The 22,084-nt window shown below is 45.1% G+C and overlaps 1 protein-coding gene across 1 annotated transcript in view; it reads left to right on the top strand.

The window, feature by feature from the left end:
• The window catches only part of ERICH6B (glutamate-rich 6B), a 32,744-nt gene extending 12,596 nt beyond the window's left edge, over nucleotides 1-20,148 (top strand). Inside the window, exons 2-9 of the mRNA XM_004680316.1 lie at nucleotides 210-307; nucleotides 4,203-4,336; nucleotides 6,905-6,966; nucleotides 11,794-11,957; nucleotides 13,367-13,449; nucleotides 13,611-13,763; nucleotides 17,471-17,696; nucleotides 19,867-20,148. Of these exons, the coding sequence (XP_004680373.1) occupies nucleotides 210-307; nucleotides 4,203-4,336; nucleotides 6,905-6,966; nucleotides 11,794-11,957; nucleotides 13,367-13,449; nucleotides 13,611-13,763; nucleotides 17,471-17,696; nucleotides 19,867-20,148 (1,202 nt within the window). The remainder of the gene's footprint in view (nucleotides 1-209; nucleotides 308-4,202; nucleotides 4,337-6,904; nucleotides 6,967-11,793; nucleotides 11,958-13,366; nucleotides 13,450-13,610; nucleotides 13,764-17,470; nucleotides 17,697-19,866) is intronic.
• Nucleotides 20,149-22,084: the final 1,936 nt, after the last annotated feature.

Here is a 22,084-nt window from a genome sequence, read left to right as displayed (position 1 = left end):
CACCCTTTTACTCCTATTTTATGAATATCTCCAAGTTGAATTTTAAGTAATTTGATGAATTTATTTAGTCTATTGATACTGTATGCATTTTTATTTAAAACTAGAAAGGTAGATGGCATAAATCTATTTCCTTTGCTGTTTCTGTATATTTTTGTTTGTTTGTTTTGATTCCTTTTCCAAATGTCTTTTCCTTTTGTTATGCTTTCCAGATATGGAAACTGTGGTGTCTATTTCAAATGAAAAACTTTGGAACATTCTATTGCATGAACCCACTGAGGAAATGGAAAGCAAGGACATCAATGACGATGTAAGCTGGATAAAAATTTGAGACCACATGCTCCTGATGTAGAGGGAGGGTCACCCCAAGTCAACGGGGAGCTGCCTTGCACTCTGGGATCCATAGCTCCATAACTGTTGCCAGCACAGCCCAACCAAGCTTTTCTTTAAAAAGACATTAACTTAAATGATTCATATTACATCAAGGAGGGTCAGAAGAAAGCCAAATTCAGCACTTCCTATTTTCAGAGTGTTCTGCTTGATAATATGAACCAACACCCTCAAGCTTGCTTAAAGGCAGCAAAGCATCAAACGCAGAAGTTATCTAGGCAAATTCTTCTCTGTAGAATAATCCAGACAAAGTATTCTTTGTGGAAATACTATGTGAAAATAAACTTAGATTCTGGAAAGATCAAATAAGTGTACTTTTCTCATGAAGTACAACTAGACGTTATATCAACATAGATAACAAACATAAGCTCTGAAAGGTGGCAGACCAGCAAGAGGCCTCGAGGCCCAGGAGATGGCATGGCAGTGAGTTTCCTAAGTTTTCTTTTGGCTTCCTGATTTTAGTACGTAACTGGGTACTAGAAAAGATAGCAACCCAGAAACCCCAACAAGTACAGACAAGCAAAGCCCCCAGAAAAGTCTGTCACTAACCAAAAAGGATCAGGAGTAGTGTAGCAGAGCAGGCAAACCTCTACAGAGCACACAAATACCATGACATACAGCACTGGAGCAACCTCTTTCCACACCTCCAAATCTATGGCCCCATAACCATTACCCTTCAGAGGGACCCGGAACGAGTTCTGCGACTCAAGGAATGTGCTTTCCCCAGTGATGATCCAAAGAACAGATAGGTCACAATATTTTGAATTCTCACGTCTACAGATGCTATATTGTTTTTAAAGCAGAATTTTTTAATGAATTTATAAACATGCTGCATGAATGTGTTATCTGGGGCAGCCTGGTGACTCTAATGTCCTGGGTCAACTCTAATGCCCTGGGTCAACTTGCCTCTAAGCCTGACAATACATGTTGAACCAGGTAGAAATACTATAGGCATCCTCTCCACTATGGCCAAGAAATTTTCTCAGGATAGTAAGTACTAAATACAATCATGAGTGTGAAGTCTGTGTCCCTAGAATTCAACATTAAAGAGATAGTATTTTTCTAAGCTTAGAATAGAAATGGAAAAAAATACTTAGGTACTTAGTTGTATTTTTAATTGGGGAATTTTCTGGTTCCAGTTCATATTTAGCCTTGAATGTCTTTTCATACTTACCTCTATATAGCATCATATTACTAAGAATCGCTTTCAAATACTAAAATACCACATCAAAGAGAGAAAAAAAGATTATTTGAAGTTAGATTCACTTCATTGGATTTATTAAACTCAGGCATTTAAGAAAGATTTTTCAGCAAGAGTTGACATGTAAAGGGATAGTTTTAATTAGAACCTTATATTATTCAGAAGCCTTTAGCACGCTTGTCAATGAAGATTTTTGCTGTATCAGGTGAAACTGTAGCCACAGGCAGAGAGGAGACATCGCCCACGTGGCTGTACGAGGTTCAGGGTGAGCAGTACATGTCAGGACAGTTCGCTGTGACAAGAATAAGCACTGAGCAAGAGATCTCCAAGCTCAGGCACCTTGACCTGTGACCCCAGGAGGTTTGCCACTAATTGATCTCAGACAGGGATGTGACAGTCTGATATACTTTTGTCTTGTCTGTTGAGGCATTTTAATTTCAAATCAGCTTTTGAACTGTGAAGCTACCATGTACACATAGTTTTTAAAGATCAGAATAATGAAGAAGCCTGTAAGCTAGTATTAGTCTTCATGAAGTTAACTGTACTGTTTTCTACCATATACTGCTCTTCTTTAAATTTTACTGTTAATATGAACATACAGATCTTTAAATATATATACATTATCTATAAACAGGGCCATCATATACATTCTATTTGTTCTATAGCTTGCTTTTCCCAAATAGCATGGTTTGGAAATCTTTGACATTCCATGTCTGTGCTATCATTTAACTAGCACCATCTCAATGCTGCAAGGACCTGTACATGAGTCACTACAGCAGCTATCGGGGCAGTTGAAGATGACGTTCCGAGCAGTTGAATATCAGGTCCTAAAAGAATCTGCATCTTCAACACAAAATATATAGACAAATTTCCCTCTTAAGTAAGTCATGCCATTTTCCAGGATATGAGAGTATCTCTCTCATCACATCCTCACCCACCAAGGGTCACAATTCTGGTCCATCTGATAGGACAGAAATCATAGCTTGGTGCTGTCGCTGGCATCTCCTTCACTATAAAAACCATTGGACATTTCTCATTTGTGCTGATCATGTATATTTCTCTTTCTATAAGTGGCCAATTTGTTTCCTTTGTCCCCTTTCCCATTATGCTATTTATTTCTTTTTTCCATATGCATGCATTAGGGTTTTATATATCTGAAAGAGTTTAGTGCTTTTGCTGACATGCATGTTGTACTTTTTTTTTTCCTAGTCATGTCTTGACCCCTTTCTTGGTGTTTTTCATGACATGGTCATTTTTAATTATTCCGTAATCTTGTTCATTGATATTTTCTGATGATTTCTGGGTACTGTTTCATGTTTACATGAAGACTAAACTACTAAAGCACTGCTGGTATATGAATGAGGAAATGCAAAGGGAGGACTTTCGAGGGTTTTAAGGCAGGAATATCGGCGCCTCACTCCACCCTGAAGCACTAATTCCAGTAATAGATAAAATAAGCCATGCTAAATTTTTTTTAGATTTATATACACATGTTTTGATTGGAATGGGACAGCAGCAAGCTGTACATGGGAGGGAGGGCTCCAGGGACAAGAACTGAGCAGACCTTTTATGGAAAAAAGACAGAAGCAAAGCAGTAAGTTTTTGATCTGCTGTAGCTTAAAGTCCAGTTGGTTGCTTGTGACTGGTTGTCCTTAGGTTTCAATGCGGTAGCCTTGACGCATTTTCTGGCTTAGACGTAGGTAGGCTGCCACAGCATTATAGCCACCTCAATTCAAGGGCCTCTTGGTCTAATTAATTTAATACCAGCAATGAGAAGAGGAGTACACAAAGGCTGGGAATCAGGCAAGCCAGGACTGAAGTACCTCAGTTTTCTTACCAACGTAGAAAAACCAGCCAATCACAAATTACATTTTTATATCTGCCGCAGGATACATGCAACTTGGAATGGATTGGTTTTCCACTTAGTGAAGGAGGTTATATGACTTCCCAGCACACTATATATTAACAAGTGCTGAGTGACTACAATAACAACCTCAATCTGTAGGTGAGTCAGGTGACATGAATGACCCATGACCCAGCCAACCCTCACCTCCAGTAGTTCTGGTGAGGACCCACCTATGAGTCAGTCCTGGTTGGCATTATGGATGTGGCATAGAATGAATTTGCAAAAGATAAAGGTAGCTTACTCTGTCTTTACTTTGGAAGCATCTTTAAACTCAGACATGTCCACTCGTATTCACATGTGAGGAGCTACCCTGCTCTCCAGAGAACTGTCATCTTCCACACAGAACAAACAAGCAACCACTGGGAGGTTGGCCATTGCCAGCACCTAAAACCTTCTTGTGCTCTTAAAGCTTGGAAGCATTTTACCTTCTGTAGTCATCTCCGCATTTAGAAAAAGAGGGTTCTCTTATGCTCTCAAAAAGATTTCTTGGCATGGTGTGGTCTTAAAAAAAAAAAATTGAGGAATGAAGAAGAGTTGATAGCCATGGAAATGTCCTTTAAGATAAATCTTCTAGCCACCCTACCGTTTTCTGTTTGTGTTTTCTTAGTAGCATGTGAAAATCTCACCTGGCACCTTTGGGAGTCAGAAAAAGTGATGAATTAGTTCACTTTCACTTTCTGGATGCTTCATTCTATTGTTCTTTTGTAGATGAGCACCACCTATCAGACACTGTGTAAAAACATCATCAAAGAAATGTATGGTCACAATGAACTGAATGAGGATATTGTCGTTCCCCTGACTGGGCAACTGGAGAGTGAAATCCTAAAGAAACTGGGAATTCTGTAAGTGACTGGCGAGATCAAGCCTGTGGTCTCTTGATTTGGGTAGACCAGAGGTAGCAACAGGGAAGATGCAAATCGGGCCATCAGAGAAAGCAACAAAGTCAGAACCAGACAGATCCTCCATCCAAGGGCAGGCTCAGCAGCAGGGCAAGGAAGCCATGAGGAGTCAGGTGGTAGAATGATCTAGTGGCCAAAACTCCAGAACAAGCAGATCTACAAGCATGGACAGTGCCAGGTATGACAAAAGACAGGCAGTGAGCAAGGTTGGAAATGCAGGACAGGAAAGGCCCCCAGGGGAACATGAACTTGTACAAAATTCTGGGGAGCAAAGCTCAGACCCCTGAGCCCTTGAAAAGTAGGGACAATGAAATAATTAAGATCCTGGGCCTAAGAAACTCCCTAACTTCACCCTATGTTAACTAATGCTTTTTCCATGCTCCCTGGAGAGAGGAAGCCATGAGCTTCACTCACCTCTGAGCCCCAGCCAGAGCCCTACTGAAGGTACAGAATGGTACGGTTGTTGCAAACCCGCTGCTGGCATCACCTCTTTCTAGCTGGCATGGTCCCAAATCCACCAAATGTTCCAGAACCCATTTGTACATCCAAATGGCGGTACATGGAAGCCTGGGTTTTCAGGTATGCATCTGTCAGAAACTTTGCTTATGCATGGTGTGTGAGCAGGCCCCCCAAGGCCTGCTGCAGACTCTCCAGCTGTGGCACTAAGGAACGGGCTGTGGGGTCACCCACAAAACCTCCTTGGCAAATGGAGGTTTCCACAAATATCAGGAAGTAAAATTGACTGCCAACAACTGCTTGGGGCTCAGTAGAGACCTGGGAGCAGAAACCTCTGAAGCTTCTTTAGGAAAGGAGGAGACAAAACAGAGAACACCCAAGCCTGAGATCCTTAAATAGCAGCAAAAACAAATGCAGAACAATATCCTGGTAATTAACTTGCCTTGGATGTGAAATTTCCTCCTCTCCCTTCCCATTTAAGTCTGTTATCAGAGTATCACTCTAGCTTTATTTCCTGAACACACACTGTGTACTGACAAGGCTCTTAGTAACAGAGCCCCATGTACCCCAGTATATACCACTGAGAAGCTAGCAGGTAAGAATTCTACCAACTTAAACAGGTGGCTAAGAGAAAGTGAGGAAACTTGGGTCTTGGGTGCCTCTGGATGGCTCCCCTCTCTGGAGTTTCATTCTTGGTACATTGATACCCTGTGGGTATCAATTGAGGTAACAGGCCTCACCCCACCCACTCCTCAATCTTACTCTTCTGCAATGATAGTAGGCTGAGCAATGCTTCAATTCCAATCAAGGTGCTTGCAAATAAGATTAAAAAGATGTGAAACAGGCCCTCCCTGGTGGCGCAGCGGGTTAAAGCACAGCACTAAGAAGCTGAAACCACTTCTGCATGAGTTTGATTCCCACCTGCCCCGGAGGTGACCACATGGTGTGGCAGACCTCTCCAGGCCCGCCCGCTGCTCCCCTCAGCAGTGTACTTCATTGATCTGCCTGTTCTGCTCCCCACTCTGTCACTGGTAAAGCCTTTTGCCGCCCCTGAGCCTCTGGCCTGTACCCCAGTTCTGTATGCACAAATAAATAAATCTTTTTTAAAAAAAAATGTGAAACAAGTGCACAGCAAAGAGTTCATTCTCCAGTTTCACTTCTAAAGTACAAATAATAAACCTCTGCTCTCTGGCTAGTGAAATAGTCCATACTTTCAAACAAAGGGCATTTGCTTCCTAGTGTTGCTCAGGGTTAAATTATTATGCTTTATTCAAGGAATCTGAACTGAGAGCTTAAAATCTGTCATGCCAAAGGCCTTATTCTCAGATCCATTAAACCTAGAAGCTCACTCCTTTTGGTGCCCTTTCAAAGGGGCTCTGATCTGAGAACTAGGAAACACAGTTGCCCTCCAAGACCACACTTATTTGGAAGTAAAACAGTCCAAGCCACTGAAAGCGCCAAGATCTCTCTCTTTATATATTGACATGACAGGGGGTTCAGGGCTTGATCATTTTGAAAAGTTCCTGCCTCAGTGAAACTTACACAGTAATTCATTTTGATTGAGTTCATTTGAAATTCTCCTACTAAATACAAAAGGATTGCAAGTGGCTCTGTGGTACTCACATGAGCTCACAGACAATACAGCTTCTCTAAGCTATTTCCAAATACAACCCTCAGTGGAATACACTCAAGCCATAGAAAGCGCAAGCTGCCTGAGCTTAACCATAAAGGCAGCCTTGCATTTGAACTTCCCTCTCCTGTCCTACCCCAAAGATGAGCTTCGCTGAACTCATTTTGAAAGATTTGGGGGTCAGCCCGTGTGCCCAGGTTAAAGGTCCATTAGAGATCAAGAGGGAAGCACCCTATTAATATCATATGTTGTCTCTTTATTCCTGAGCCCCAATACTCAGGAAAGCTAGATCAGAAAACAGGGCTACAAACCTAACTTTCCACCTAAAAAAAACTCGGCTGGCTCTAACACTGCATATCCAGGATAGCATGACATGTAATGAGAATATAATATCAGTTTCTAAAGATATTTCACATTCCTTTCAGGTTGAAGAAAAATTTTGAAGACTACAAGGAAATAATTCTATGGCTTCTGAAAAAACGTGAAAGTAAGACCCTCTGCTCCCTTCTACCTCTGTAGAGCTCTCCTGAGTATGTCTCGCTCTCTCTCCTACCGCATACCAAACAGTGAGGGGTGTGTTCTCTCACTTAGCACCTACAGGGCTAGTAAGGTCCTAGTTTCCGGGAATAAATTACTGAGTAAGACAGAATATGGGACCTTACTAGCCTTGTGCTTTAGTGGTGGTGGTGGAGGGTAGGGTGGGTAAGGAAAAACATGGGAGCAGGAAATCTGCATACAGAATGGCTATATAATGGGAAGAGCATGCTGTGGGACCACACAGGAAGGGTCTAGATTTGGAGGCCTCCAAGCAGTTATTTTTAACACAAAGTCTGGGAAAGAAATAGCCCCTTAATCACTTACAGAAGACAGCTGAAGTCCAGCTATTTAGATTTGTACATGATGGACATTGCAAATTGCAGGGTCTCATCATGAAAGGTTTAACCAACAGTCTAAGCTATTGATTACTTACCTCAGAAATTCAAAACTACTATATGCAATTTCTTTCAGCTACAGTAGCATCCCCATTCCTTATTTTACTTTCTTTGGTTTCAGTTTATGCAGTCAACACCAATCTGAAAATACTATGTAATAAGTTGTTTTGCGAGGCCCCATGCATGCATACTATTATAATTGTCCTATTTTATCATTGTTACTATTAATCTCTTTTCTGTGCTGAATTTATAAAGTAAACACTATGGTAGGCACATGTGTATAGGAAAATACTAGTACACACAGGGTTCAATAATAGTTTCAGGTACCCACTGAGAGTCTTAGAACCTATCAAAGGTATTAGATCCAAGTAATGTAAAAATGGCAATGATACCCATGGCAAACACAACCAATCAACTGCGACACAGCTTTCAATTCCCTGAGAAGGAAGTAGCCCAGTGCCCCAAGGCCTTGACCTGTTATAGAATAATCAACCAATAATGATAACTGCCACACAATATTTACTTTCACATGTACCATCTAACTCTAATTGATCCATGAACCAGGATTCAGAGAAGCTTAGTGATGGGCCTCAGGTCGCCCAGCCTTTGCGTGGGCCTGAGCTATATTCATTCATGCCTGAGATCTGTCAGGCCAAACCCAGGGCCCAAAACCTTGGCAAGTTCAATGCTAGTTGGTATGTTAGAAATAAATAAACATGGAGTTCTCTAAGCAAAGGTCTCATGCTCTCATTAGAATTGGGAAGCACGAAGAAGGAATCACCACCTTCAGTTTCTACAGGGAGAGTGTTCTGCCTCCCAAGACTCACACAAAGGTGTACCCCAAAACGAGGGAGGGAGTAAAAGTGCTCAGCAGTCAAAACACAACAAAGTTCTATCACACTTGTCGACTGCTAGCATCTCTGCTCCCTGTGGGTGGCCGGTGCCTGTGTTTTTCATTCGGCACCCGCAAGGCACTTATAGACCTTCAGTATTTCTCGAGTGGATGTAGACATACATGACTGCTTGTTCCTTTTGGGAAATTAAGGCTTTCCAGCACACTCTACTATCACATACCCAGTGTAGAACTTCCAACTAGAAAATGAAATTTGATATAATGCAAGCAGTCAAGGCTTCATTGTGCCTTACTACCACGCCTGCCGATTCTCTGCTTTTCCGGATATACTACGCTAACACATTTGAGCTTTTTATACAGAAAAGCAACATTGCTAACTGATAAGAGGCACCCCCTCTGTGTTCAGGTTGTAGCCAGGCCCAGAGAAATCTCTGACACCTTTGAGATGCACAGTCATTTCTTGCCAGCATCCCACCCATTATTCCGTATTTCAGACCCACAGTCTCATATCTGAACACTTGGATTTCTAAGAGTGGCTTCCCAGCATGTAACCCATACAATCACACAGCACCCCACATTTCAGGACCCCTTCTGGGTTTAATAATCTGCTGTCACTATCTTGATAATCCTAGTAACTTTAGAACAAGGATGCCTGCATTTTCATTTACATAGGATCTCTCATTATGTAGTCTTTCCAGTTCAGCATTATGTATTATAGTAAAAAGAAGCAGGAGACATTACACAGGTTGACTCTTGAACTGTCAAAGTTCAAAGCTCCTTTGTGATAGACACTGTTAGGTTAAGCCCCCCTGGGAGACCACTGCCCAGGGTGTTTCAGGAAAACCCACTGCTCCTACTTCCAGGAAACTGTTACACCAAAAGACAGAAAAAATAACTTCCGATGCAACCACCTGGCACCCCAAACCCCTGCCATGTCAGCCCCCTGCCATCCTAACCCTACTTAAGAAACCCCAAAACCGTAAACCAGTGTAACACCTTCTGGCTTGGTCCCAAGGTGCTGCCCAAGAGCACAATAAACTTTTCTTGCTTTTGCTATTCCTTGTCTCACCCCTTATTTCTCGCTAGACTTTCCCTCACCACTCCTTTTCACTAATCTTTCAGACACAGTCAGGCTGACCTGGTGGCAGGTGGTACAAGTGTCATTTCACAGTAACCCCAGGGGCACTCTGGGCAGCATTATTCCATTTCAAGGAAACCAAGACTCAGAAATTGTGGCCTAAAGCTTCATCTAATCCTTGCAGAGCAGACGATACAGCACAAACCAGAAAGTCCAAACTCTTAGTTTTCTGACAGAGGGAGAAATGAGCATTTAAATGTACTCTTGTTACTGCCATTCAGAAGAGTTGTTTATAAACTTCAAAGTGACAGTCAGGAAGAGCCGCTGGGCTCACTTCAGCTTTTTGCCTCTGTTAAACCATGAACATTCTGCAAGAAAGCCCGGGAGAAGGTACTTCTTCCAAGGAGACTGGCATCTGTTTCCAATTTCTTGTGAGAAATCTTGTTTCCAAGTACTCCTCGTGCCCTTACGTCCACCCCGCCCTCATTTTCCTGAGAAAAAGATCCCTCTAAGTTCTAATGAAGCCAACCTGAGTTGCCTACAGGTCCCGTGGTCCAGATTCTCCTCCCCACCCCACCCACTATCTCTCTGTTCTCACTGACACACCTCAGAGAGCTGCATCTTCCACCCTGGAAGTTTTCCCTCATCCCTCTGACTCCTATCTTCTCTCTCAGCCATTTCCTCACATTGTTTCCAGGACAAGCTTTGTAAAACTCTTCTTTGGGAGAAGACAGAGCCTAAAAGTGCATGCTTTCTTTACAGCACTGTCTTGGGTAAACCCCTTAGCTGACCTTCCCTCTTCTTCCTCCCCCTACCTCTGGTGTCTTATAAGACACCAGGGGGAGACCACAGGGGGAATTACTCAGTTTCATTGGGTCCCTCCCATGTATACTGTAATTATACAAGTCATCATTAAACTTCAACTTTTTCTCTTATAATAAAAAAAAAAAATACTCCTCGTGTTCCTCCACGAAATGCCCACTTTGTTTACAGTGCCCACATTTCTCTTGGTTTGCCAGGCTCTCTTTTCCTCCCATGTCTGAATACCTCATTGTTTTCATGAAATGTTACTCATCTCCTGCCACAGCACACTCCTCCTTCATGATAACCCTGCAACTTGCTCCCTCACTTATTCAGGTCTCTGCTTTAATCTTCCCAGAAATTGCTTCCCTGGTTACCCTTGACAAAGCAGGGTATACACATTCCCATCATTTTTCATCTCGACCTCCTTCCGTTTTCTCCAGTGCTCTGCCAGCCATCAGCGCGTTGCTTTCACCATTCACTTGTGTAGCACCCGTCTGCCTCCCTCACTGGCAGCGACTATGGTATCGCTACATTAGAACAATTCTTGCAGGCAGGTATACAACAGAGCTTTCCTGAATGGGTGAATAAAGGAGCGACCATACCGTGTTGCGGCTAGGAATTCCCTTCCACCTTAGAGCCGATTTCCATGGAAATCTGCTCACCCTCCAGGCCCAGCAAAGTCGCCTGTCAGGGTGTCAGGGCGCTCTGCATGTTGCTTTCCAGTCTCCAGAGCAACCCAAGTGAAACCTGAAATGGCCCCCGCTAGGTGGGGAGACCACAGAAAGAGGTACATCAGGTTGGAGGTGACAGCCTTGGAAAAGGAACTTCTCTTCCGGGCCTGCCTCAGGCGGTGGCAAAAAGAGGAGTTCTCTGGCAGAAGCTCCATTTATCTAAAGGCCTTACCTGAGGTCTGACATATATGTAGTCCAGACGGTCCAGTCAGTGACACGGTTGTTTCCAGACCACGTCCTCAGAAATGGTTCCCACAGTCGGGACTGCAGGCAGACAGAAGTCCAAGGAGGGAGAGGCAGCCAACCACCTCCCACTGTCGGCGCACAGCTCCCGCAGCCTGTGTTCCCATCCTCTCAAACGCCTCCCTCAAAGTTGTGCGGACCCCAGTGGTGGGGCAAGCAAGCTCTCATAGTTGACCTCGGCCCATAGCGGCTGAAGAGGTTAAAACAGCAGCGCGCCTGAAGCCCCGCCTCCCACGCCCCCACGCTCCCCACGAGCCCACTACCCCCACGATGTGACCACGCCCCCACGATGTGACCACGCCCCCCACGATGTGACCACGCCCTCCAAAAGTTGCTGGGAGACAGGATTGTTCCTCTGCAGACTTGACTTAGTTCCTAATATCAGTCATTACAAAAGTGGACAAAATGAAGATTAAAAAGAAACTTGTTTGAATAAAAACTAAGTGAAATGCTGTAAGAAAACTTAGAAAAGCTTTAGCAAAAAGTTTTATGAGGAAAAAAATGAATGAGCTGGGAAATCAACTCCCTGCATTTCTCTATTCAAAAGCTTACTTTTTCTACTACCTGGCAGCTTTCCTTATTTGCAGGTGTATGACTGATATTCCATGCCCTCAAACTCTCTTTGGCACCTTCAGAGAGAAAGATCTAATTTTCATGGTCTTTTCCACCTTAGATCTCCCTAAAATTACTGATAATACATTAACATATCAATTATCGAATATATCACAATCAACCATGGAGAAGACAGAAGATCCTGGCGCAAAAGTCAAAAAAACTCATCTTCAGCACAAGAAGAAATCAGAAATAGAAACAGAGGTCATAGAGAACATGTTTAAGGTGAGCGCAGGGACATTGGTAATTTCACCTTGTGCACTTTTTGGCTCAGCAGAGACACTCACATACCATCAGGGAGTTATCAGGATGAAAACCAACATAAATGCAAACAAGAAAAGTGTGTCCAGTACACGGAGGCACACCTGAGCATGAGGGCATTGGCAGGTGGATGAGGATGTTTGCTAGAGTTCACTGAGACCCCTCTCCCTGCAGGTCCTGTATTAGACAGCAGGATGAGACAGAGCGTGAAGTAAAAGAGGAAATACATATCAATCTGCATAAGTCCTTCCCACTAATAAATTTTAAATCCATATCAAGAATCAATTACATGGTGATGGATAACTGTGGTACATCCAGATGATGGAATATTATCCCGTGTTAAAATTAAATGAGCAATCAGGCTTGAAAATTCATGGAGTAAACTTAAATACATCACACTAAGTCAAGGCAGCCAATCGGAGGATACATACTCAGATACGATTCCAACTATATGACATTCTGTGAAAAGCAAAATTATAGAAATAGTAAGAAGATCAGTGGCTCCTAGAGGCTCAGGGGAGGGATGAATAGACTTTTAGGGCAGTGATAATACTCCTTATGATACTATCCTAGTGGCTATATGTCATTATACATTTGTCCAAACCATAGGCTGTATACCACCAAGAGTGATCCCTAATGTAAATTGTGGATTTTGAATGATTATGACATGTCAGTGTAGGTTCATTGAATGTCATAAATGTATACTGTGGTATGGGATGTAGATAGCATATTTGGGACAGAGGGTATGTGGGAAATCTCTACTTTCTGCTCAATTTTGCTGTGACGTGCTCTAAAAAACAGTCTAAAAATATAGATGGATGTGATAAAGTGAAAACTAGTCTCAAAATATTCGCCATGGAGAATATGCTAATAATCAGGTCTGATGCTCAAAATAGAAGCACTGAAGTGGGAATAAGAAGATGTGATAGAATTTGTGCTTTCCATAGATAAGTTCTGAGAACCTTCCAGGCTTTCTCCTAGGTGCTGGAGATACAAGGCTGAACAAAAAATGTCTCTGCATCCGTAGAACTTACATTCTAGTTTAGGAGATAGTCAGTGTACAAAAATAATGTTCAATGCTATGTCAAATGTTGTCAGATGCCATGGAATTAATGAGTATAACCTAAGGTGTATACGTTTTTTCAAGTGCTTATACTAAAAGGAATTTTTTATACCTAGAGCAATTGGGGGTTGCTATTTGAACACAGGTATATATGAAATGAGGGAGTGAGCCATGAAGATACCTGGGGTGAGTACATTGTAGGCAGGGGGGGACCAGGGCAAAGGCCCTCCACAGTCTAGTGACCAGCTGAGCTCTGCACAGGGGCAGCCAGCCACACTACACTGTTCATAGCCTTGTCTTTTCTTCCTAGGTACATGATGATGCAAAAATAATTCTCTACCCCAGTAAGAATGTCTTCCAAATTATCTTTCCTGATGGATCGGGCCAGATACAGTATCCACTGGTGAACAGGGACACTTCCTTTGACACATGTAGTCCCTAAAAAGTCTGTGATTTGGGGCTGGGGTATGGTTTTGGCTGAGGTTTGTACCTGTGCAGGCCTTGGCCTTATCCAGAGCCCCCAAGGGACTGCTTGTACCTTAACCATCTCCCAGTTATCCATCAGGAAATCTGGCTTTGCTCATCCTCAGTACCAAAGAGGGAAAATTCACATACATCATTCTGGAAGACAGTAGAAAACAGAATCTCCGGGCCCTTATTGACAACAATGGTCATGCCACCTTTTATGATGAAGACAAAGAAATGTGGTAAGCCTGGGTCTGAGTCCCACATATGGAGAAGGGCTTGGGGGGTCCCCAGGTCCCAGTCTCTATGACCATCTGCCCTCACTGGGTAAGTCATTCATTCTCTCTCTCTCTCTCTCTCTCTCTCTCTCTCTCTCTCTCTCTCTCTCTCTCTCTCTCTCTCTCTCTCAGTAATGCTTTTTGGTATCATGATGGACCAACATGACAAATCCCTTACTTCAGTGAAGGGACACTGTCCTCCCCCACCACTGCTTCCCTATGGGTGAAATGGAACCACAGAATCACACAACCACTTCTACTGCCTTCATCTCCTCCACGCCTCCTGGGAGTTAAAACTTGTGGGAACCATCTTAGAAAGCCACAGGACCCCCTCTGTTCTGAGGTGTGGGAAAAGATGGCATAGTGAGTGCTTTGTAGACCCATGCATGTATTGTAACAAAAATGCAACTTCTAAATATGTCACTGTGCCAGACTAAATTTCAATCTCCATTTCTGAAAATGGTAGAACACTTCATTTCACCAATTCAAGGTCATTCAGTCACTTTAAGAATATCCCATCTCTTCAAGTAAATGCTCTGACTTTTCATGATCCCTCTTCCTCTTTCCCTCCTCAGTGGCCAGACCCTGGGAAATACATGTTACAGCATGGATCAACTTTGTACTTTCTTCTTGATAGTGAATGCCAAACTTTTTTCCCTTTTCATTCTGAACAAGAATGTTCACTCTGCAGGCCTTAGTCTTTAAGGCTATTTCCTCTGCTATCAGTGTTTTCCAGCCACTCCCCACTTGACTGCTTTGTTCTCAGAGTCCTCTTTGCAGAGTCATTGAGGTCTGAACAGTGAAGAAAGCACTGAGTACTAGGAGCAACAATGAGTGAGGACAGGAAACTCTGTGAATGATCCAAAAACAGTGCCTGGCTACTAGGGCAGCTCCTTTTCCCAATGACACCTCCTGGGGGAGCCTCAGACTAATATAAAATATTTTTATAAAAATGTATCACACATGGGCTCTCCCTGGTGGCTCATAGTGTTAAAGCAAGCACTATGAAACTATCCCCAGCCACTGCAGCATGAGCTGCATCCCTGGCCAGGGAGGTGACCCACATGGCACAATAGACTTCATGTCTCGCCCACTGCTCCTCTCAGCAGTGTGTTTCAGTCAATCCACCTGTTCTGCTTCCCACTTTGTCTCTGGTGAATCCTCTCACCCTCCACATGTCTGGTCTGTTCCCCAGTTCTTGTCTGCATAAATATTTTTAAAAACGTATCAAATAAGGCACGCAAGGAATACCACACCTTACCCTTGAATCTCAGGCCATCAGAATGGAGCTTAAAGCTGGTGGAGAGCTGAGGTCTACTCTTCAGATTCTGATTCTGCTGGTCTGGGGTGGGACCCAGGAATCTGAATTCTCCATAAGCTTCCCAGGGATCCCCCAGATCAGTTGGGTATGAGAGCCCAAGCTAGTGTGCCCCCCACTGCCTGTCTCCCAGGGCCAGAAGATAAAAACCAGGGACTCTAAGGGAATCCATCCTATCGTCTCATCAAAACCCTCAGGGAGCCCTCTCAGCAGTAGATGGTGGGTTATGCTGACATCCTAGACCCTTTCTGGGACTCCCAGGAAGTCTTCAACTTGAAGAAATGGCCCCACTCCCAAGCCCTGTCCGGGGCCAGCGGTCACCGGAGTTTCAGTCTCATCTCCCAGCCAGCCTTGCCTCCAGGGCTCCGGCCCCAGAAACTCTAACTTCTCAGCTATCAGGTCTTTGCCTGGACCAGCCCTCTTCTTGCCTTGGCAGTTTTGCTGAAATGGAATTAATCGTTTCACAACCATGGATTCCCAGGGAATCCTGCCCTTGGAACCAGGACATTTACATTTCAGTTTGGGAAACACACAATAAGCACTCACACACCAAAAGTCCGCTCATGCACCCCAAAGCATGTTGTCAAATCTGAACTGCATGTACGACAGTGGCCCCTCTGTAGACCAGGCCTGGGGGAGACTGTGCCACTGAGGGTGTGTAAGTGCAACCTTGACATGGGCCAGTGACTGCAGCCTTGATGACGCATTCCTCAGAACACTGCTCCCTTGTGGAGAGACTCGCGGCTGTGCGTGGATGTTGGTTATCAGAGTTACACGTCAGGTCTCCACAAGCACTGAATTAGCAAATGCTGAACACATTGCTCCCGGGGGGACAACGGAGGGGGGAGTGTGTGTGTTTGTGTTATGTATGTGTACCGGGGGGGGTTAAGAGTGTGTGTGTGTGTGGCCCTCCCTGGTGGCTCAGTGGGTTAAAGCACAGGACTGAGAAGCTAAAGCCGCTTCCGCATAAGTTTGATTCCCGCCTGCCCCGAGGTGACCACAGGGCGTGGCAGACCTCTCCTGACCCGCCCGCTTCTCCCCTCAGCAGTGGTGGACTTCATCAATCTGCCTATTCTGCTCCCCACTCTGTCTATGGTGAATCCTCTCATCCTCTGCATCTCTGGCCTGTAACTCAGTTCTGTATGAATAAATAAATAAATCTTAAAAAAAAAAAAAAGAGTGTGTGTGTGTATGCCAGGTGTGAAAGAGAGTTTGTGTGTGTGTGTGTGTGTGTCAGGGGAAAGAGAGTGTGTGTGTCAGCAGAGAAAGGATGTGCGTGTATGTGTGTGTAGGAAGAGAGAGAGCTGTGTGTGTCGGGGGTGGGAAAGAGTGTGTGTGTGTCAGGGATGAGAGACTGTGTGTAGTAGGAAGAGAGAGTATATATGTGTTGGAGGGAGAAAGAAAGTTGTGTGTTGTTGGTGGGGAGAGAGAGTGAGTGTGTGTGTAGGGAGAGAGAAACATGTGCAGAGCAGTGAACATTTTGAGTGTCCTGATGTACATGTTCCCAGTTGAGGCTGAACAGTTGTGCCTCACACCCCACCGAGGTGAGCAGAGATGGAGATGGAAAGGGCCGGGTGCTGCAGTGGGAGAAACTCCAGCTCTGGGGCTACCAGATGGGGCTCCACCAACTCCAGCTGTGTGAGGGAGGCTGCCTCAGGCAAGCTGCTAGCACTGCTGGACCTTGTTTTCTCTTGTATAAAATAAATAAAATAGAGTCTACTGGATGGAGTGTTTAGGATTTAAGATTCTCAGTGTGAACTGTGAAGACACATACATATATTAACCCCACGTCAATGTGTTCAGTATTTGCTCATTCAGTACTTGAGCTGACTTTATAGAATTACTGTGAAAAATGAGACTCAACTGTAAATGATATGCAGCAAATATATCTATAATTAATACATCATATGAAGGGAGCTGTCAAGGGACAGAGATGGGAAGTCATATAGGGAACCTGAGGGACTATCGGACATAGCTTTTTTGAGATGAGATGGTGACTTAAGAAGAGATAGAAAGGTTACTGGGAACATTCACACAATGCACATGGAGTAGCAGTGAGGAGGGAGGAAAGAACACACGTGACCCAGAAACTGAATGGAGACAGCAGGAGTGAGGAGCCAGCACAGACAAGAGCTCAGACCCTGCCATGGCTGAAAGGCAGTGCCTGGTATTGAGTTGGCCTGCCTATGGGAACTCCTCACGCCTGCCACAACACTGGGGGCTTGTTTGTGGGTAAAGGAGAGAAGATAAAGACCAAGGAGGACAAGGAGCAGGCCTGCTTTGCCCCAGGAGAGGCCGTGATCCTCACCCCTGGAGCCAAGCACTGTGGCTGCCTGACACCCTCTTGTTCTAGGTTGAGTCTGAGTCAGAACCTGGGCTACTACTTCCCCAAAGGCAAATTCCAGAAGGCCTGGAACTGGTGGAACCTGACCATCCATGTCCACGCACCCCCGGTCTTCTCCATCTCCTTGGAAATCAACAAGTACATCAAGGTACAAGTAAGGAGCCACGATAATATCATGTTCTGCTTTGCCCACCAAGAGCAGCGGATTTGTTTAAACCTGGGCACCAAGTACAAGGTAAGGTCTCAACTCCCCACACCCTCTGCCAGGAGGGCATCCACCTGGCCCCAGGCCACTGCTGGCTGGGACTGGTCCATGTCACGGGCCTCCACACCACATTCTTCACAACTCCAACTGTAGGAAACCAGGCCTCCTCACGGACCTGATGCCTGGCTGTATACAGAGGCATTCGTATGACTTCCGAACACCAGGACACTAGGCTCGGCTCCAAGGACAGGATCATCCACAAAGAGCTCAACCAAGAGCCAGACAACCAAAGATGGCCACATGCATTTTTCTACCTGACACTCAGATAGACAACAGGTGGCAGGGACAGAAGCAAGGAAAATCTGTGTCTCTGGCCCTGTGACTGGGGTCCTCTTCTTTCCTCCCCAAATATGCTCAAAACAAATGATCACTTGGAAGTTCCAGGCACTCTGGTTAGCGTGGGCATGAAAGCTGCTGAGGTATATTCATCTTCTCAGCCTGCAACAACTGGTAGCTAAGAATGACAGAAATGCGTGTTCTCATTTCTAAAGGTTGGGAGTTTGAAATCAGGTGTCAGCTGGGCCTTGTTCCTTCCAAAAACTAAGGGAGAATCCGTTCAGGCCTGTCTTTCGGCAGTTTATGGTTCCAGGGGCTCCTCAGCTTGCCTGCAGCCCCTGCACTCTGCCTCCGTGTTCACAAGAGCTTCTCTGTGTCTCAATCTCCATGTTCTCTTATGACACCAACCGCTGGATTTAGGGCTATCCAAGGTCCAGGATGACCACATCCTAGCATCCTTACCCAAATCCATCTATAAAGGCCCCATTTCTAAATGCAATTAAATTCCCAGTTGCTAGGAAAAATGACTTAGACATACTTTGGGGGGACTGAAAAATGGTTAGTCTGAACAGGGTCTGACTATAAACAAGAAGATGGGTTCTTGAGCCCCTTCCTAAGGACCAGAGTCAAGACGAGGACTACAAATCTCCTTGGTCTCCCCACACAAGATCATATTCTTGCCCCAGCTCCCCTTCCCCACCCCCATTCTAGACAGACAGATGTGGTACCTGGTGGGTAAGGAAGACATAGAGAAGTAGAGCAAGCAGCCAAACAGAAGATTCTGGCAAAATTAAGCTACCTGATTATGACTTGAGAGGAGAAGAGGCAGCATGGTAGGCTTAGGCTGACTAAGTATTCACACCAATGTTCCCAGAACTGAGAGGATTTCCAGGACATGGGACTTCTGAGCAGACCTGGACAGCTGGTCACACTAGATTGCCCTGCCTGAGAGCCCTGTCATTTTACAAGCTGAAAATACCCCAACTCCCTTACCTACCCCGGATAGCCCAGACAGCAGCCAGCAAAGCCCAGGCACACTACCATCTCCAGGCAGCCCTTTGTCCCTCCACACTACAGTGCAACTAAGAGGTCTGGGCCACCCACCTTTGAATGACTTATGTGTGACTCCCTGTCTAGGGAGGAACTGTGAGCCCAGGCCCAGCATGTGGGCCTCAAGGTAGCACATCTGCAATTGTGACAGGTCAGCAGGGTCTGGCCAGGCCAAGCAGCAGGACTGCTCTGGAAGGGCCACACCCTCTCACACCTGCCTTCTGCATGGCAGCAGGTTGAACTCTTGCTCTCTTTTGAGCATGTTGTTCTCTGTAAAAAAAAGGCTTAAATAAGATTCTCTGTGTGAACACATTTCATGAGCTGAATACCTCACAGGAATAGAATATACTGGTTCATCCTTCGTTGTTACCCACCTCCAGGGAACCCGACTTGGCCTTCTGCAGGCAACAGACCAAAGCAGAACTTGTCCTAGAGGTGACTTCTCAGGATTCATGCCTCCTGTCAGCAAAACCCAAACACACTCCAAGGAGATTGGGGTGGACATGGAACTGCTAGGCAGATACTGTTGATGGCCTCTGGCTGTGGCAGGGCGTTGGTCTCCCCCACCCCATGGAAAGGACCCCGTGCCACCAAGAGGGAACAGCAGCAGGGCCAAAAAGCTGGTAACACTTTGGTTTGGGGTCAGACAAGGGCGACCACAGGCACAGACAGGGTGTGTTCAGGCAGCCACAGACATTTAAGCCCTGAGAGTGAAGCTTCTAAGGAAGACTCAGTCTCAGACACAGGGGTGTGAGTGGGGTGAGCACAGTGCTGGGCTGTTTGTCCTCACCTAGTCTTCCATGAATTCTCACAGTTTATACCCCAAAGGATTTTGAGTGAAATGAAGAAGAAAACAATCCTAGAAGTGGAAATAGATTCAATGGTTCGAAGGATCCAGATCCTTCTGGGAAAAATGAGCAAGATCCTAAACTTCCTGACCATATCTGACTTGGAAAACTTCATCGATATCACCAGCATCTTGCTAATGAGTGACGGGAATCTGAGGAAAGGATCTAATATCTCATCCACCAAATGGTCCAAGGATTTCTCCAGCGACCAGAGGCTGTTTCAGAATGAGGAGCCATCAGGTCTTTAAAGAGTTGGTTTGAAATTTGTCACAGCGCCTTGATTAAAAAAACAAAACAAAACAAAAAACCAGTATTTTCAGGAGGCTGACAGAATGTGTGGCTGATCACAAACAAAAAAGACTTAAAAATCAGCTGTGACCCAACAGCATTAGAAGCAGGTTAGCTCAGTAGACAACATGCCAATATCTGCATACATGTCCTGCACATGTCAGCTGGTCACTTGAACACAGAAGTCCTTTTGCAGCCTCCCTGTACATGCCTGACCTAACCCAGGCTGTCTCAAAGTCTAGCTTAGACAATTGTTGGCTGTGTGATCTTGAGCAAGGAGCGTATGCCTCAATTTCCTCAGCAGTAAAGTGGGCCTAGAAATAGCACCTGGGAAGAGTCTCACTAAACCTAACCTCATCACAAACCCCTCTTCCACCCATGCCAGGGCAGAGGGAAATGACAGCAAACCAACACCAGCTTGTAGCAGGCCTCAAATCTGGAGCCAGAAGGAAGATCAGAGGGGGGAGGGAGACAACTGTGAAGCAGAAGGTGTGTGTGCCTGTATGCACACAGCCCTGGATTGGGTTCTTGGCCTCACTGCTTCCTAGCTGTGGGCAAGCTAGTGAGCCCCTCTGTGACTCAGTTTCCTCATCTGTCACGGGACAGTCACAGAACACACATTCCTTATGGTGATGTTTACAGGAGAGCTCAGTGCTGAGATGTGGGCTCTCAGCACTGACAGCCAGTTCTTCTCCCTGGTCATTCTCCTTCAGGAACACCTGAAAACATTATTCCACTAATGCAGAAGTTGTAAACAGGTAGCAAGGCAGTAGCCTTTTGCTGGGTCAACTTCCTTTGAAAATATTTTGTTACCAATATTTTAAAAGACTTCACATGAAAATATGGATTTCCAGTTTCTCTTGTAACCATTGCTCTGTGACCAAAATCTGAACATAATGAAATAGTCAAGGGCTATTTTTAGTGAATACTTCACAGGCTGGGCAGAAAACAATGAAAGGAGCCAACCAGAAGGCCAGCAGGGATATAAGTTCACATCCTATCCTCTATATTAGCTTTCTGGGGTGACTGCAACAAAGGACCACAAGCTGGGTGTCTCAAAAGACAGAAATGACTGGTCTACTAAGGTTACTAGAATGAGAACTACCATGGCTCTCTAGATGTCCAAGACCAGGGGTTTGGGTCTGGAGGTGCTAGGGAAGGGTGTTCCAGGCCCCTCTCACATATAGTGGTACGACCTTGGTGGAGGATAAATGAACTGATCAAAGTTTTAAGCCACTAGCCTCTGTGGCGATCCCACGCAGCCTAGATCATGTTGACGCAGAAGGCGCTTCTGAGTGTGAGCATGGGGCACGCATGCCTGATTGTAGACACCTGCAGCATGGGCGCACACACGTGCGCAGTTAGGCACGCCTGCGCCTAGAGGTCATAGACATGAAGACGGCGTCAAAGATGGAAGACGTCACTCACAGATGGGAGGCAGTTACCAGGATGAGTGACTATAGAAGAGAGGAGATCATGAAAGAATGCCAGAGAGCTCAAAGAAAAAGGTAGAGGTTTGTAGGGAGCTGAAAGGCTCAGTTGCCTGCCTGCCCTCCCACGCTCCCAGCCTGTGGTGCCTGGTTCTCTGAGAAAGCATTAAAACTTGAAAATCCACTGAAGGTTCCAGAACTCCTTTATTCATCTGCTTAAATCGATAGTGAACCTGTCGCAGGCTGCTTACACAACACATGGCTCATGGCAGCAGCCTGAGCTTTACTTGGTGTCCTGTGTCAAATTTCCCTTTTTATACAGTCACCAGTTACACTGGACTAGGGGCTCATCTCTCCTCCTCCAGCAGGACCTCATCTGAACCACACCTACGACCGTATTTCCAAACAAGGTCACAACCTGAGGTGCGGGGGTTAGGATTTCAACAAGTTGTGGACACAACTTAAG

Source organism: Condylura cristata, unplaced genomic scaffold, assembly GCF_000260355.1.
Source record: "Condylura cristata isolate star-nosed mole 26May11 unplaced genomic scaffold, ConCri1.0 scaffold00010, whole genome shotgun sequence".
NCBI classification, from domain to species: Eukaryota; Metazoa; Chordata; class Mammalia; order Eulipotyphla; family Talpidae; genus Condylura; species Condylura cristata.
Note: the sequence above shows the minus strand (reverse complement) of the source record. Positions and strands in the feature narration are given on the sequence as shown.